Genomic DNA, 13,200 nt, shown 5'->3' with positions numbered 1-13,200 from the left:
TGTTATTATAATTGAAGGGTTTTAGACTTATACTGTTGGGAAACGGTTTTAATTGTGAACTAATGAAAACTAGTCTTGGAGTATGTGATGGAAGCCCTTGTGTAGATTTCTCAAAAATCGATTTGCAACCTCCCTCGTTCTGTTGGAACTTGGCCCTCGTTTTGTTAAAGCTAGTAACTAACTCCGTTGCTAAGAGAACACTTTCAAGAAACAACCTAGTTTTTAGAAAACCGGTTTGCTTAGGGAAAATACTACCATCATCCCCCATCGTATGGGATTTGGGGACAAGCCAGATCGTCTTACATTAATTGCGTCAAAAACTGTTGGATAGAAATAAGGATTCATCAATGGCTACAACAACATCCACTTCCACAATAATGAATAATACCAAGTTGACTTATTGGATTAGTAATCAGGACCAAAAGCTTTGTTCTTTGAGGATAAGACATTGCGCGTTACTCTTTCTTAAGAGCATCTCCAATGATTTCCTTTATTTTTTCTTTCAAAATAAAGTAAACTCAAAATGAGGTAGAGTTTTACTCCAATAGTTTCCCTCATTTTTTCCCTCAAAAAGGAATATTCTAAGTATATTCTTTGCTTATTTTATTATTAGTTGCAAACAACACCCATTATTTCTAAATTTATAAATTATACCCAACTATTTTAAAAAATTATAAAATTTAAGCAAACAAAATTCTTAATTTATATTAAAACATTTATTACATAAAGAAAATTACATAACATGACAATGAAAAAATTATATTTTTACGTTTTTATTTATAAAGTTAATTAATATTTATTTATTATTATGTTTTAGAAAAAAATAATATTATATTTGTATAGTAAATAAAAGTTTAAAACCTTGTTTAGATATATATGAGATATATGTAAAATTATAAGGATCATTTTGCAAATAAACAAAGCTAAAAAGTGAAATGAGGGGATGAATAGTGTTCCCTCAAATTTGATGTAATACTGTTCATAAACTCATTTTTTTCCTCAAAATGATGTACCATTGGAGAAGAGTTTCTCTCATTATTTGATGTTTTCCCTCAAAATGAGGGACCATTGGAGATGATCTTTAAGTTTTAAAGGATAAATAGGTCGCATAATCTTCAGGCAATATTTACAGAATATATACAAAATGAATTAATATTATAAAAAATTGTATCTTGTATCCCTTGTAAATTTTCTTTTTCTTGATTTTTGTAACAACCACTTTTCCGATTTTCATTCATGTTGAAAAAGATTCTAGCTCGTTTAGTATTCATAACAAAGTTCAAAGCTTTGTTGAGATATTAATTCACGAAATAAATATACGTATAGAGTGGACCGATGGCCATACGCAGGATATGCACTATGTACATCCAATTCCAACTAACACACAATAAAAATAACATTTTCCCTATGGAATAATTTAGATTGCCGTATCCATTGGTGGACCCTAAAGCAAGACCAACACACCTACTTTTCTCATTTTTATTTATTATTTTCTATATACGAAAATAAAATATACTCACCATTTTTTTTTTTCCTAGCCTTTCCCTTTGCCACTCTATTAACATTTATCCCCCAAAATTCACACACTCGAAGTCCACAAAAACCATTATCATAATGCTCCCATTCGCCAACTACTACATTTCTTCACCATCCATGTCGGAGAACAATACTAGCAACAACAGGAGGAGGAAGAAGAAACGTCCAATGACGGTTTACGGCGGCGGAGGAGATGATAATTTGGCCGTGGTGAAGGCGGCGGCGTGGGCTTGGTACCAAAGGAAAGAAGGCAAACCGATCATGAGAGAGTTTGATCTAACAAGAGCACCAAGAACACCTCGACCTTCACGGTACAAGATCGAAGCCACCAAGAACATGATTCTCTCCGAGAATAAGGTTTTGGCTGAACATAGGGTTTCTAAGTCTTCGCTTTGGTACGCAAATTACCCTTTACGTGGAGATCAAGAAACTCAATACTCTCGTCTTCTTGACACTTACGAGATCAAGAACATCTCCAAGAGGCTCAATATTGATGATTCTAGTTTATCCGTGAGTTCGAGTAGTGTTTTCCGGCTCAAGGACGATAATCATCATAATCATATTCATAATCATGATTATGATTGTCATGATCATGGTTTGTTGCAAAAGAAAATTGGTTACGAAAATAATACTACTAGTACTAGTAGTAGGAACAAGAGTGATAATGGCTTCAAAAAAGTGAGCAAAAGAAATTTGTGGAAGGGAATGATTGTGATGGGTCCAGGGTCGAAGGTTTGTGGGAGAAGCAACGACGTGGATTTACGGGCTTCTCAGGCCAGCCGGAGAACGGTTAAGGTTGCGGCGGCGGCTGAGGCTCTGTTCAGGTCGGCGGCAGGTGGCAAAAAAAGTGGCCGTCGCTAACTTTAGTGGTTCTTGGGTTGTTGAACTTTGAAGACTTTTTAAAGGCTGGAAAGCGATTTTTCTTTTGAACATTTTCTTTTTAATTGTTAATTTCTTAATTTCAGTTTGTGATATTCACTAGCTACGTATTTTTCTACTACTTTGAGTAAATATGTACATCTTTAGGGAAAAATGACGAAAATACAAGATTGAATTTGTTCTACCTAAGTGTGATTTTTACATAGTGTTGTTCTTTATTCCCTTACATCATAGTTAAGAGAAAGGGAAATATTTAGTATCATTTTGGTATGAACATGGTAATTAGATAACTATTTTTGCATGGAAGTGCAGGATGTTTTTGATTTCCTGTGGAAAAATAATGTTAAGAAACATTAAAAAGTTATTAATTTAGCTAAGAAATATTTTATTTAAGTAAACTTTTGACTTTGCTCACTAGACCCAGTTATAATCTAAAACCCAATAAATTGGTCTTTTAGACCTCAATTTAATTAAATATATTTTGGGCCTTAAAGCATGTTCAATGGAGAGACCTATGAAGGTCTCTTATTCTTATTTTTATGATTAAAATAGATTATTTTATTAATAGAAATCTAATTTAGAAATCTGAAAATTTAGGGATGCAATGGAGAGACCTGTGACTGGTTTCTAAAAAAAAAATGTTGTAATAATAATTTATTTTAAAGAAGGATTTATTATCTTATAAAAACAGATTTAATACAATAACATTACAAAAAAAAACATAAATTATTATACATAAACTTTAGGATATTATTTTGAGTTTAGCTAAATTTTTGCCATATATGCTCAACTAAATTTTTTTTTTAATTGGTGATGCACATCTCTTGATCGAGCTTTTTTCCGGGTGTCCATCATATTTAGAATATTTGTAGGCGTAGTTGTGGAATACGAGTAATCCACACTAGAACTTCCCCCTCCTTCTCCTTGTTGGAATTCTTCAACATTAGAATGCATGTATCCGTCTCGTTCGTCTTCGACTATCATATTGTAGAGGATGATACAAACTCTCATAATCTTTCCAATTTTTGCTTTATCCCAAAACAAAGCAGGATTTTTGATTATAGCAAATCTTGATTGCAAGACTCCAAAAGCACGTTCGACATCTTTCCGGGTAGATTGTTGAACTTCAGCAAATTTGCGTGCTTTTTCGCCTTGTGGTAATGGAATAGATTGGACAAAAGTTGCCCATTTTGGATATATACCATCTGTCAGATAGTATGCCAAATGATACTCCCTTCCATTGACAAAGAAATTCACTTTCGGAGCTTGACCTTTTATAATGTCATCAAAAACGGGTGAACGTTCAAGAACATTAATATCGTTGAGGGTACCTGGAGGTCCAAAGAATGAATGCCAAATCCAGAGATCATATGAAGCAACCGCTTCTAAAACTATTGTGGGTTTCCCAGAACCACGTGTATACTGGCCTTTCCAAGCGGTAGGACAATTCTTCCAGTCCCAATGCATACAGTCGATGCTTCCTATCATCCCGGGAAAACCGCGTTCCTCTCCAATATTAAGTAGACGTTGAAGATCTTCTGCTGTGGGTCTTCTGAGGTACTCGTCCCCAAAAAGATTTATAATTGCTTCCACAAAATTTTCAAGACATGAACGAGCAGTAGTTGCTCCTAGACGGAGGTACTCGTCCACGGAATCAAGCGTAGTACCATAAGCTAAGAGACAAATTGCGGTTGTAGATTTTTGAAGTGCAGATAGACCAAGTCTACCCCGAGCATCTCTCCTCTGTTGAAAGAAAGGGACTTCGTTGGAGAGCCGATGAACAATACGCAAGAACAATGCTTTGTTCATTCTAAAACGTCGCCGGAAAAGGTGATCAGGGTATATTGCGTTTTCGCTGAAATAATCATTCCATAATCTTATGTGGCCTTCTTCTCGATGTCTTTCTATGACAGCTCGTTTTTTCTTTGATGAGGTAGCCGCTTCTTGATCACTGAGAAGATTCTGAAATGTTTGCTCGAAATACTGCTCGAAATATTGATCAAAATACTGATCAAATTGCTGCTCAAATTGCCGATCAAAAAGATCGCGGGAAGAAGAAGCCATAACAAGAGAATCGATGAAATGAGTGACTTTGGTTTGAGTGAATGACAAGAAACAGGTGAAGAAAGTTTGAGTGAAATCGATGAAATGATTTTTTCTCTTGATTTAGTGAAAGAAATGGGATTAACACAAAGAAATAAAGCTAGTGAGAAGAATGATGGACAAGGGAGAATGAGTTTTTTCTCTTGATTTTCTGAACTTCCAAGTTTACGTATATATACAACAAGGGAGAATGAGTTTTGTGGTAATGAATCAATTATAAAGTTGTGGTGTCATACATATGGACCCAAACTACACAAAAAAACAAACACATTGCTTCTTGTACTCCACTACTTTGATTTCCACTCAAAGAGGGGTCCCTACGGCTTTGCATGGCTTGTTGTACTCCACTCCTTTGAGCAACCCGTGAATATCTATTCCATTCAGTTGTCTTTATGTCTCTTCCAATAACCCGTGAAATCTGAAGCTCCAAAGTCAAGAGAATAATATTTCATTAAACAACAAACCATTACAAAGCAGTACACAACATTAAAGAGTTTGAAAAAACTCGATCCATTAAACTTCACACAGACACAACATAAACTTAAAACACAAACAACATAACATAACATAGAGTTGACATAACAGACACAACATAAACTTAAAACACAAACAACCTAATTACCCAACAATTGATTTATGAGCTTTTGCTTCAAGGCTTCTTCAGTCGCCGTGAGTGATTCTTTTTTTGCGAATAGAGAGTCCAGGAGTCCCATTGCCGTGATTTCCTTCTTCAGAACCATATCCCTCTCTTTAACAGCCCACAAGGAACTAAACTCGTTCAAAGACTTCCCCACCACCATTGATGCCTTCTTCCCTTTGGCTTTTGCGGCTTTCACTCCAGGAGGTCGGATGTTAGCCTGATCAGCTTCGGCGTCCTTGTTTCCATCAACTTCGGATGGTTCACCATTGACAGCTCGTCTACCATTGTCAGCTTTCCTCCGTTTGCAGGGTCCATCGGTTTGAGTGGTCAAAGTTTCGCACCACTTCTGATCATTCCGAAGCTCCTTCCAACAATGCTCCAGGGTAAATTTCTTGTTATGGTCATTATAGAATATAGCATGCACCTGCTTAAGAACGTCAGTCTCATTGTGACCGCTTCCTTTTGCCCTTGTTGCTGCGTCATAAGCTCCAACGAATTTACAGACAAGATCATTGATCTTGTGCCAGCGCTGTTTACACTGACCTGGCCCTCGAACATCACCACTCGTATGAGAAGCCGCATAGTACGTAGCTATGCGATCCCAAAAGGAACCCAACTTCTGTTCATTGCCTATAACCGGATCTTTACTTGTATTTAACCATGCGCTTATGAGGAGAGTATCATCTGCAGGATTCCATGATCTTCTTTCTCGACGATGTGCAGGCTCCTTGGTCGGCTCATCATCGAATGGTCCTTGATCTTCAAGGGAAGTTTGGGTGCTGAATGCAGGGAGTTCTAGTGATGGGAATGGATTAGGATAGGTTGCCACAGTCTCTTGCTGGCTATGCAAGAGGTCAACAAAGTTTGAGGGTTGGTTAAAGGGATATGTAGAAGACATTTAGGAGGAGAAGAGTGGAAGAAGATGGAAGTGTTCTCTTTAAACAAGGTTTAAATAGAAGAGGAGAATGAAGTAAAGAACACCTAAACCCAGAGAATAAAGAAACAGTAAAAGCAACCATTCATCACTCGCATTCAAGACAAAGCATTCATCACAACCTAAACCAAATACAAGCATTCACCACAACTAGTCTGACTTGACATATATCTACATCGCCTTTTTACTTAAACACTAAACCATTAACTCTCAAAACTACCATAACCTAATCCTAACTTTCATTAATTACGAGCTGAGAGGAATGAAATATGAAGCTGACCTTTTTGTGAGAAGCTGATGATGCCTTTAAACCTCTGTCCTTCTTCACTCCTCTTGATTCCATTCCTCGATATTCTCTTCTCGTGCAAGGGAAAAAAACGATCAACATTAAATATAGAACCAAAACCACCATCAATACAAACACTTACTCTCAGCTAACTCATATTAAAACCTACTCAAAGCTAACTTCACAACCATCCATTATTAAAACGATCAAAGATATACACCAACAAGGACCAAATCGGATCGATTCTGAAGCAACATCAAGCAAAAACATAGTGAATCAACATCAAACCTACTCTCCAAGCAACGCAAAAACATAGTTTAAACAAGCAAAACCGATCAGGACAAGGACCAAATCGGATCGATTCTGAAGCAATTTTTCAACCAAAACAGAATCAAAATATCATGAGGCAAAACAAAAATCTAAACCCAAAATCATGCATCGATCAGTAATCCTAGATCATGCATCGATCAATGATTGAGAAGAAAGAGCATCAAAATAGATTGAGAAGATGAATCGCTTACCTCTGGCGATTGAGAAGACGAATCCCATCCATACTCTCAACCCGGAACACCGGCGCTTCCATCACCGCCTCGGTCGGGATCAGTCGACGAAGCCCACGGTGTCGTCGAGATGCAGAGAACAAAGAAGGAATCGTCGAGGTACGGAGAAAACAAAGAAGGAGAAAGAAAATGAAAATAGAGAAATGAAAGAAGAAAGAAAAAAATTCATTCTCCACAAAATTTTTAACCAATACTAAACCGCCACGTGCCATTTAAAGACGTTTCCTCCGTCGTCTAATTAAGAGACGTCTTTAGCTTTATTAATCAGTTTTGATTTAATTTAATCATTAAAAACCCTTAAAGACCACGCTAAAAACGCCGTTGATCATGCTCTTAGTAGTTAGTATAGTAACGCTTAAATGATAATGTCATTCTTCTTTTTTTTTTCTTTTTTTTTCTTTTTTGGGTCGAAAAATGATAATATCATTCATAACTCATTTTTAATCGATAAAAATCCAAAACAAGAGTTACAAATCCGAAAAGTAACAAAAGTAAAAACCGAAAGAAGTTGGCGATTAAAGGCATTCGAATAAATAACGAGGAATAATCTCGCGTACTCCTTCCGCATTAAAGAAATTCTCAAATCTCTTCCTCATAATATTTAATTTTTTTTCGATTTATTTTAAAGCAAGAAAAAAAGGAGAAAAGCGATCAAATACTTGAAAGTCCTTACTAAAGTTTCATATTTACTAACCCAACCACGAAGATTCACACCCAGTCTGTCATATTGGGTTGAATCCGAAGAAATCGGATTTTCGATCAAAATTGTGGTAAGTCAAACCCTAAATTTTTTTAAAAAAATTTAAATTTCGAAATCGTCCTCTCGTCGTCTTCATCGTTTAGTATTCTCTGAGACAACTACTAGTGATTTGCTGCTGCCTGTCTTGAATCACGCCTCGCTAAATCAGGTTCGTTCGTCTTCGTCCTCTGATTTCTAATTTTTATCTATATTACTTTGTAGATTTGAACTCGGTTTTGTGTAGAATCCAAAATTCGATTAATATGTTCTCTATTCGGTTGGTAATTACAAAATATGAGTCATGAATTTAGGCAACGAAAGAGTGTTTAGATATGCTAAACCAGAACTGTACTTAGATTCCGAATCATCGCAGAAGAAAATGGTAGAAGGAGTTGCCGAATCATAGACGGGTAATAATCAGATAATGTTGTGGAGGGGAACTGAGGCTGAGGCTGAGGAGGAGGAGAACTAACCATTGCCACCCGTGAGAATGTTCTTCGAGCCCAGTCAGTATCATAATGCAATAAAGCTGGGAACAAGATGTTATATCCACATAGCTGTTGCGAAATTGGAGTCCCTAGACCTTGAACCCCATGAGCTGTTATGGTTTATAGAACACCCACAGTTCAAGCACTTTTGGCATATGCATAGGGTCATGCATGAAGACACAACACACAAGATGATGGGAATGTGGTTGCTTCTTCTTCGGACATCAAACACAAATAAGAAGAGGGAAGCTTGGTTTGTAGTGAATGGCGTACCGATTCGCTATTCCCTTAGAGAGAATGCCATTTTGTGTGGATTAAACTGTCTCCCGTACCCAGAGGACTATGAGAGCATAGGAAGTTCTTCGTTTAAGAATAGATATTTCCAAGAAACCGTCCCCTCCCTTGCTGCCGTTGAGAAAAAGCTAGAGTCGATGCGAGGGCTAGTTAATTCTGATCGGTTGAAGATATGTGTCATCTACTTCTTATCCTCTATAATTAGTGAGAAAACGAAAACCGGTAAGGAAGCACCATCTGTTGACCCCTTATTCCTGAGGATTGTGGATGATCTCGAGGCTTGTAAAAAGTTTCCTTGGGGTAGGTATTCATTCGATGTAAATATGAAGGAGATTGAGCACACAATGAGGCATTTCAATGGGGTCGTCGAAACAGATGCTTGGACATTTCCAAGCTTTGTTACTCCCTTGGAGGTATGTCACATTATAAAGAATTTGTAACTATGTAATACTCTGAGCGTAAGTGTAATTTGTTGGGTTTATGTGTAGTTGATAGCCTTTGAGGCCATCACATGTCTGAAGAACAAATACAAAGAATATATTAGAGGAGCAGAGAGGGATTGTCCCTGGATGTTGATGAGTGGAGATTTTGACTCATTCTAACTTGTGTTTACTGATTGTTTTAGGAGTTTTTGGAGTCTTTTCAGGAAGTTTCAGGTGACTTAGAGGCCTTATCAAAGGATTGGAGTGTTTAGGAGGCATTGGAGCAAAAAGAGATGAATTTGAGCAATAAGGAGCTATTTCACACGTTTTTGGAGAAATCATCCCCGGAGCACCTGCTCCCGGTTTGGACCCTTCGTAGAGCACCTGCTCCAGACGGGAGAAAAATAAGGAAATCGACTTTTACCTAATTTTGGGAGGAGAAAGAGAATAAAAAGCCCACAGCCGCCTGTGTTTTATTATCACGTTTTTCTACAGACTTTCTACGTTTTTCTTTTTACAATTTCCTGAACCATAGAGTTTTTACTTGTAAGCTTTTGGGAGAAGAAATCTGCTACACTTTGAGAAGAATTCTGAACCCTATAATCTCTTCTGCGATTTTAATTCATGAATTCCTTTCCATCTGTTTCTGTGTTTCTTTTCTCCATGTCTGAGTAGATCTCTTAGCTAGATTAAAGCGTTCAAAGGATTTCATGAGTTAGAGGATTAGATGCAAATAGGGCTTGATATCTATTGTCTTCACCATTGTTAGACTTAATGCTTAGGTTGAATTGATCACTCAATCTGCGATTTTAGGTTAATTTGTTCATCAAAAGTGTAATAGGTTGCTAGAATAAACATTGGTGAGCGGTTTGTCCTTAGCCAACGACAGTTGAAGTTAAGGCAAATCGTGAACAGATCAAACCTGCTAGCTAATGCTTGTCTGCAATTTTCTAGATTCAAACGACAGTTTAGGATTTAGGTTGTTAGACAAAGTTATCGAGATCACGACAGTGGATCGATAAGCTTTTCTGTTTGAGTTCGAGACTTGCGTTACACTTGTGCCCTGAATAGTCACTGGTCCTCTGGATTTCGAATCCTTTATATTACAACTACATCACTGTTCTATTGCAGTAGAAACTAGGAGTACATCTAGTGAGAACCAGATGTGCATGCAGAAGTTTCAACCATTCACCCTAAAAGGTTTCCCTTTGTCGGAACTCTATGAAACACTGGGTAACACTAGGGTCATCAAGAGTATATTGCAACCATCCGAGGATGAGGTAATTATGCTTGCTGGAGTCATGGAGAGGAATGAAGAGGAAGATATCGGTGATATCGTTCCTGAAAATTGGACGAGGCATTTAGTTGAGGAAAAGAAGCCGATATTCTGGAAAGAGATATGCAAGATCGATATTGATTTCCGAGATAATAAGTAGTGGGTAAACCATCCTGCAGCGGCTAAGAATAATGTGGGGACGGAGAAGGTGGCGCCTCTTGGATTGCTGGATCAGCTTCAGAGCTTGCAGAAGAGTATGGGACGCTCAGTTTCTCCGAATCAGTGCCCGAATGGATGGCTTTGATACAAGACTCTGCTCTGTAGAACAATATGTAAAAGAGACAAGAAGAGAAGGGAAGGACCAAGAGATGAGGGAGGAGAAGTTTTTTGAAATGATGTAGAACATTAACATGAACAATGTGGAGAGAAACTTGAAAGTCTGGTGACAACTGAGAAAGCGAGGAAGCAGAAACAGCCAAAGCAGAAGCCGAAGAAGAAGCAGAAGGAGCCGGAGCAGAAGGAGCCGGAGCAAAAGGAGCCAGAGTAGAAGGAAGCGGAGCAGAAGGAGGCCGAGCAGAAGGAGGCGGAGCAGAAAGAGCCGGAGATGAATAAGGCGGAGCTGAAAGAGGCGGAGCAGCTTGTAGCCCGATCTCCGTACCTGCTTAGAAGTAAAGAGGTATTGAAGTTTGAAGAGTAATATCCATTGTTTTGGTAATACTTAATATTTCGTGGTAATACTATGTTGTATTACTTGGTATGTGTAGGTAGAACCAGACGGTGCTGACGTTGTGAACGCAGAAGTGGGTGCAGGTAAACGGAAACAAGAGCAATCGAAGCTAGGGCCAAACACAAGGCAGAGACGTTAAGTCTCCTATGACAGTTGATATATGTATTTGTATTTGGATTAAACTGTATTAGGGTGTGTACTTCTATTTTCATTATTGATTTTGGATTATTGAAAACCAAATATTGGGAAAACTTGGTATTATTGGTGAAACCACATATAAATGGTATAACCTAGTATTATTAGGTATAACCATCTTAGTATTATTTGGTGTAACCACTTATATATGTGGAATACTAGGCCTAAACAGTTCGAATTAAAAAATTATTAGAATAATGTTTATACACAACATAAAGGAGTACAAAACATTACGAATTGTGCACATACGGAATCCAGAACATAAGGAAGTACAAAAAACAAAAAAACATAAGACAGAAAACATCAGACACATTCACCAGTTGACCATATCAGAAAACCCTAACTACCCGGTACACATATAGGAAGAACCTTCCGCATTCGCGAGTTAAGAAGCAGTAGTCGCAGATGTTCCCTGGTTTATACTCATCATTTCACCAACGCTCCCATCGGTTAACTGTACCGCACAGACAGTGGATAAGAGTATTGAGGCGCGGTAAAAAGCGACAGTGGCTTTCATCAAACATCTCTGGCAACCCCAATGGGCAACCAAGATATACTTCTTCAACGAGGTCGCGGGTGCACTTCCTTATTGTTTACCGGCTTAGTTTGATGAGGTACTCATCACCCTCGGGATTTTCCATAACAAGTTTCATGAACATCCCGTAGACATATACTGCACGCGTGTACCCTCTATCCGCCGCATCCTTGATCAGTAGAATCCCTCCAAAATCATGTCGATGAAAAAAGAGTTGCATACCTCACATGATAAGCATGCCTGGATTTCGTGCATCATAGAACTCTCTGAAGACATTAATGATGAGATGGACATCTTGATCCACTGGATGACCCATATTAAAGGGATCAACTTCAGCGTAGAAGCAAGGGCCTCTGGTGCAGTCGTTGAAACTATGAAAAATCGAACGAATCCGTATTAGGTCACCAATTGTGTTAGCCGACTTTGCTAGAACCTTTTCCAGTAGTTCGTCTGGTAGGGCTAGTAGGTAGGAGTACTCTGCCATGGATTTATATATGAAAATGGTCGAGACCAAGTTTTGTGAAAGTTCTGAAACCCTAAGAGAAAATGATGGATTTTGCAATATTTTGGGGAAAATCTGAACCCTAAGAGAGAGGAAGAAGGAAAAAGTGATGGATTTGGGAAAGTAATGAAGAAGTACAATGGATTTTGGAAATTCTTTGCGAACTTTAATGACGTCGAATAAATGCGACCGTATGAGAGAGAGAGGAATATCTGCTACTCTCATTAATGTGTTATTGAAAATATACAATAAAAACTCTATAAATTTATATTTTATTAATTTAGAGAGTTATTAATTTATAAAAAAATTTATTAAACCAAAACATAAATTTGGGACCAAAGAAATTTATTAATTAATTGAGTTTATTAATTTATCGAATATTAATTTATAGAGTGTCTACTGTATGATTTTTACTCATATACTGCGATATTCGAACATTATGTCTGGATTACTAAAATGTTGGCATGTTATATATCATCAAGTTATCGTCAATTTTTCTGATGAAAATTTTCAAACAACCATAAATAATTTCTCCAAAGATAAATTATCAAATGTCATAAAATTAAACATCAAGGTTCTTAGGAAAAAAAAAAGAGATTACATATATAAACTGTTCATAAAAAAAAGGAGGCTTCATGTGAATTTCGATGACATTCCAGACCTCTTCCTCTTAATCTTCTTCATCTCTCCATTCGAACAGAAACGTAGAAAATCTCATTTATGTTTAAAAAGCATATAGCCTAAATTTGTATTCAATATTATTACTTAATCAAAAGTTATGTCTATAATTAAAATTTAAAAAACCAAACAACATCAACTGATTATAATCCAGTCATATAGATTTCAACTTATTTTAGATTTGTTATAACCAAAAAAATGACTAATTACTTACCCATTCGGATGTGTCCATGTTTCAAATTTTTTTCCCTACGAATCCGCAATACATGCACTTCAATCCTATCTCCAGATCCAGAATCAATTCGTGTTCCGGTTTTGTACAACGTGTATGGGAAGTTTTATCGACTGAGATGTCTTTGTCTTTCTCCTCCAAAATATATATATATATATATATATATATATATAA

The 13,200-nt window shown here is 37.1% G+C and overlaps 3 protein-coding genes across 3 annotated transcripts; 1 reads left to right on the top strand and 2 right to left on the bottom strand.

The window, feature by feature from the left end:
- The first annotated feature begins 1,592 nt into the window (after positions 1–1,592).
- LOC18007909 lies at positions 1,593–2,523 on the top strand. The gene has a single exon (XM_006391295.2). It carries the CDS (start codon positions 1,615–1,617, stop codon positions 2,395–2,397), a length of 783 nt encoding a protein of 260 aa, XP_006391357.1. The 5' UTR covers positions 1,593–1,614; the 3' UTR covers positions 2,398–2,523.
- Positions 2,524–3,201: 678 nt separating this feature from the next.
- Positions 3,202–4,479, bottom strand: LOC112085193 (putative nuclease HARBI1). The gene has a single exon (XM_024154284.1). It carries the CDS (start codon positions 4,477–4,479, stop codon positions 3,202–3,204), a length of 1,278 nt encoding a protein of 425 aa, XP_024010052.1.
- A 653-nt stretch (positions 4,480–5,132) lies between these two features.
- On the bottom strand, positions 5,133–6,056 carry LOC112085191 (glutathione S-transferase T3-like). The gene has a single exon (XM_024154281.1). It carries the CDS (start codon positions 6,054–6,056, stop codon positions 5,133–5,135), a length of 924 nt encoding a protein of 307 aa, XP_024010049.1.
- Between the last annotated feature and the right edge of the window lie 7,144 nt (positions 6,057–13,200).

Source organism: Eutrema salsugineum, unplaced genomic scaffold (assembly GCF_000478725.1).
Source record: "Eutrema salsugineum unplaced genomic scaffold, Eutsalg1_0 scaffold_9, whole genome shotgun sequence".
Taxonomy (NCBI): domain Eukaryota; kingdom Viridiplantae; phylum Streptophyta; class Magnoliopsida; order Brassicales; family Brassicaceae; genus Eutrema; species Eutrema salsugineum.
This window is presented reverse-complemented; position numbering and strand designations above follow the sequence as displayed.

What these genes read in the sequence shown, in the direction of transcription:
- LOC112085191 (XM_024154281.1), bottom strand. Translation starts at nt 6,056, where the DNA reads ATGTCTTCTACATATCCCTTTAACCAACCCTCAAACTTTGTTGACCTC.
- LOC112085193 (XM_024154284.1), bottom strand. Translation starts at nt 4,479, where the DNA reads ATGGCTTCTTCTTCCCGCGATCTTTTTGATCGGCAATTTGAGCAGCAA.
- LOC18007909 (XM_006391295.2), top strand. Translation starts at nt 1,615, where the DNA reads ATGCTCCCATTCGCCAACTACTACATTTCTTCACCATCCATGTCGGAG.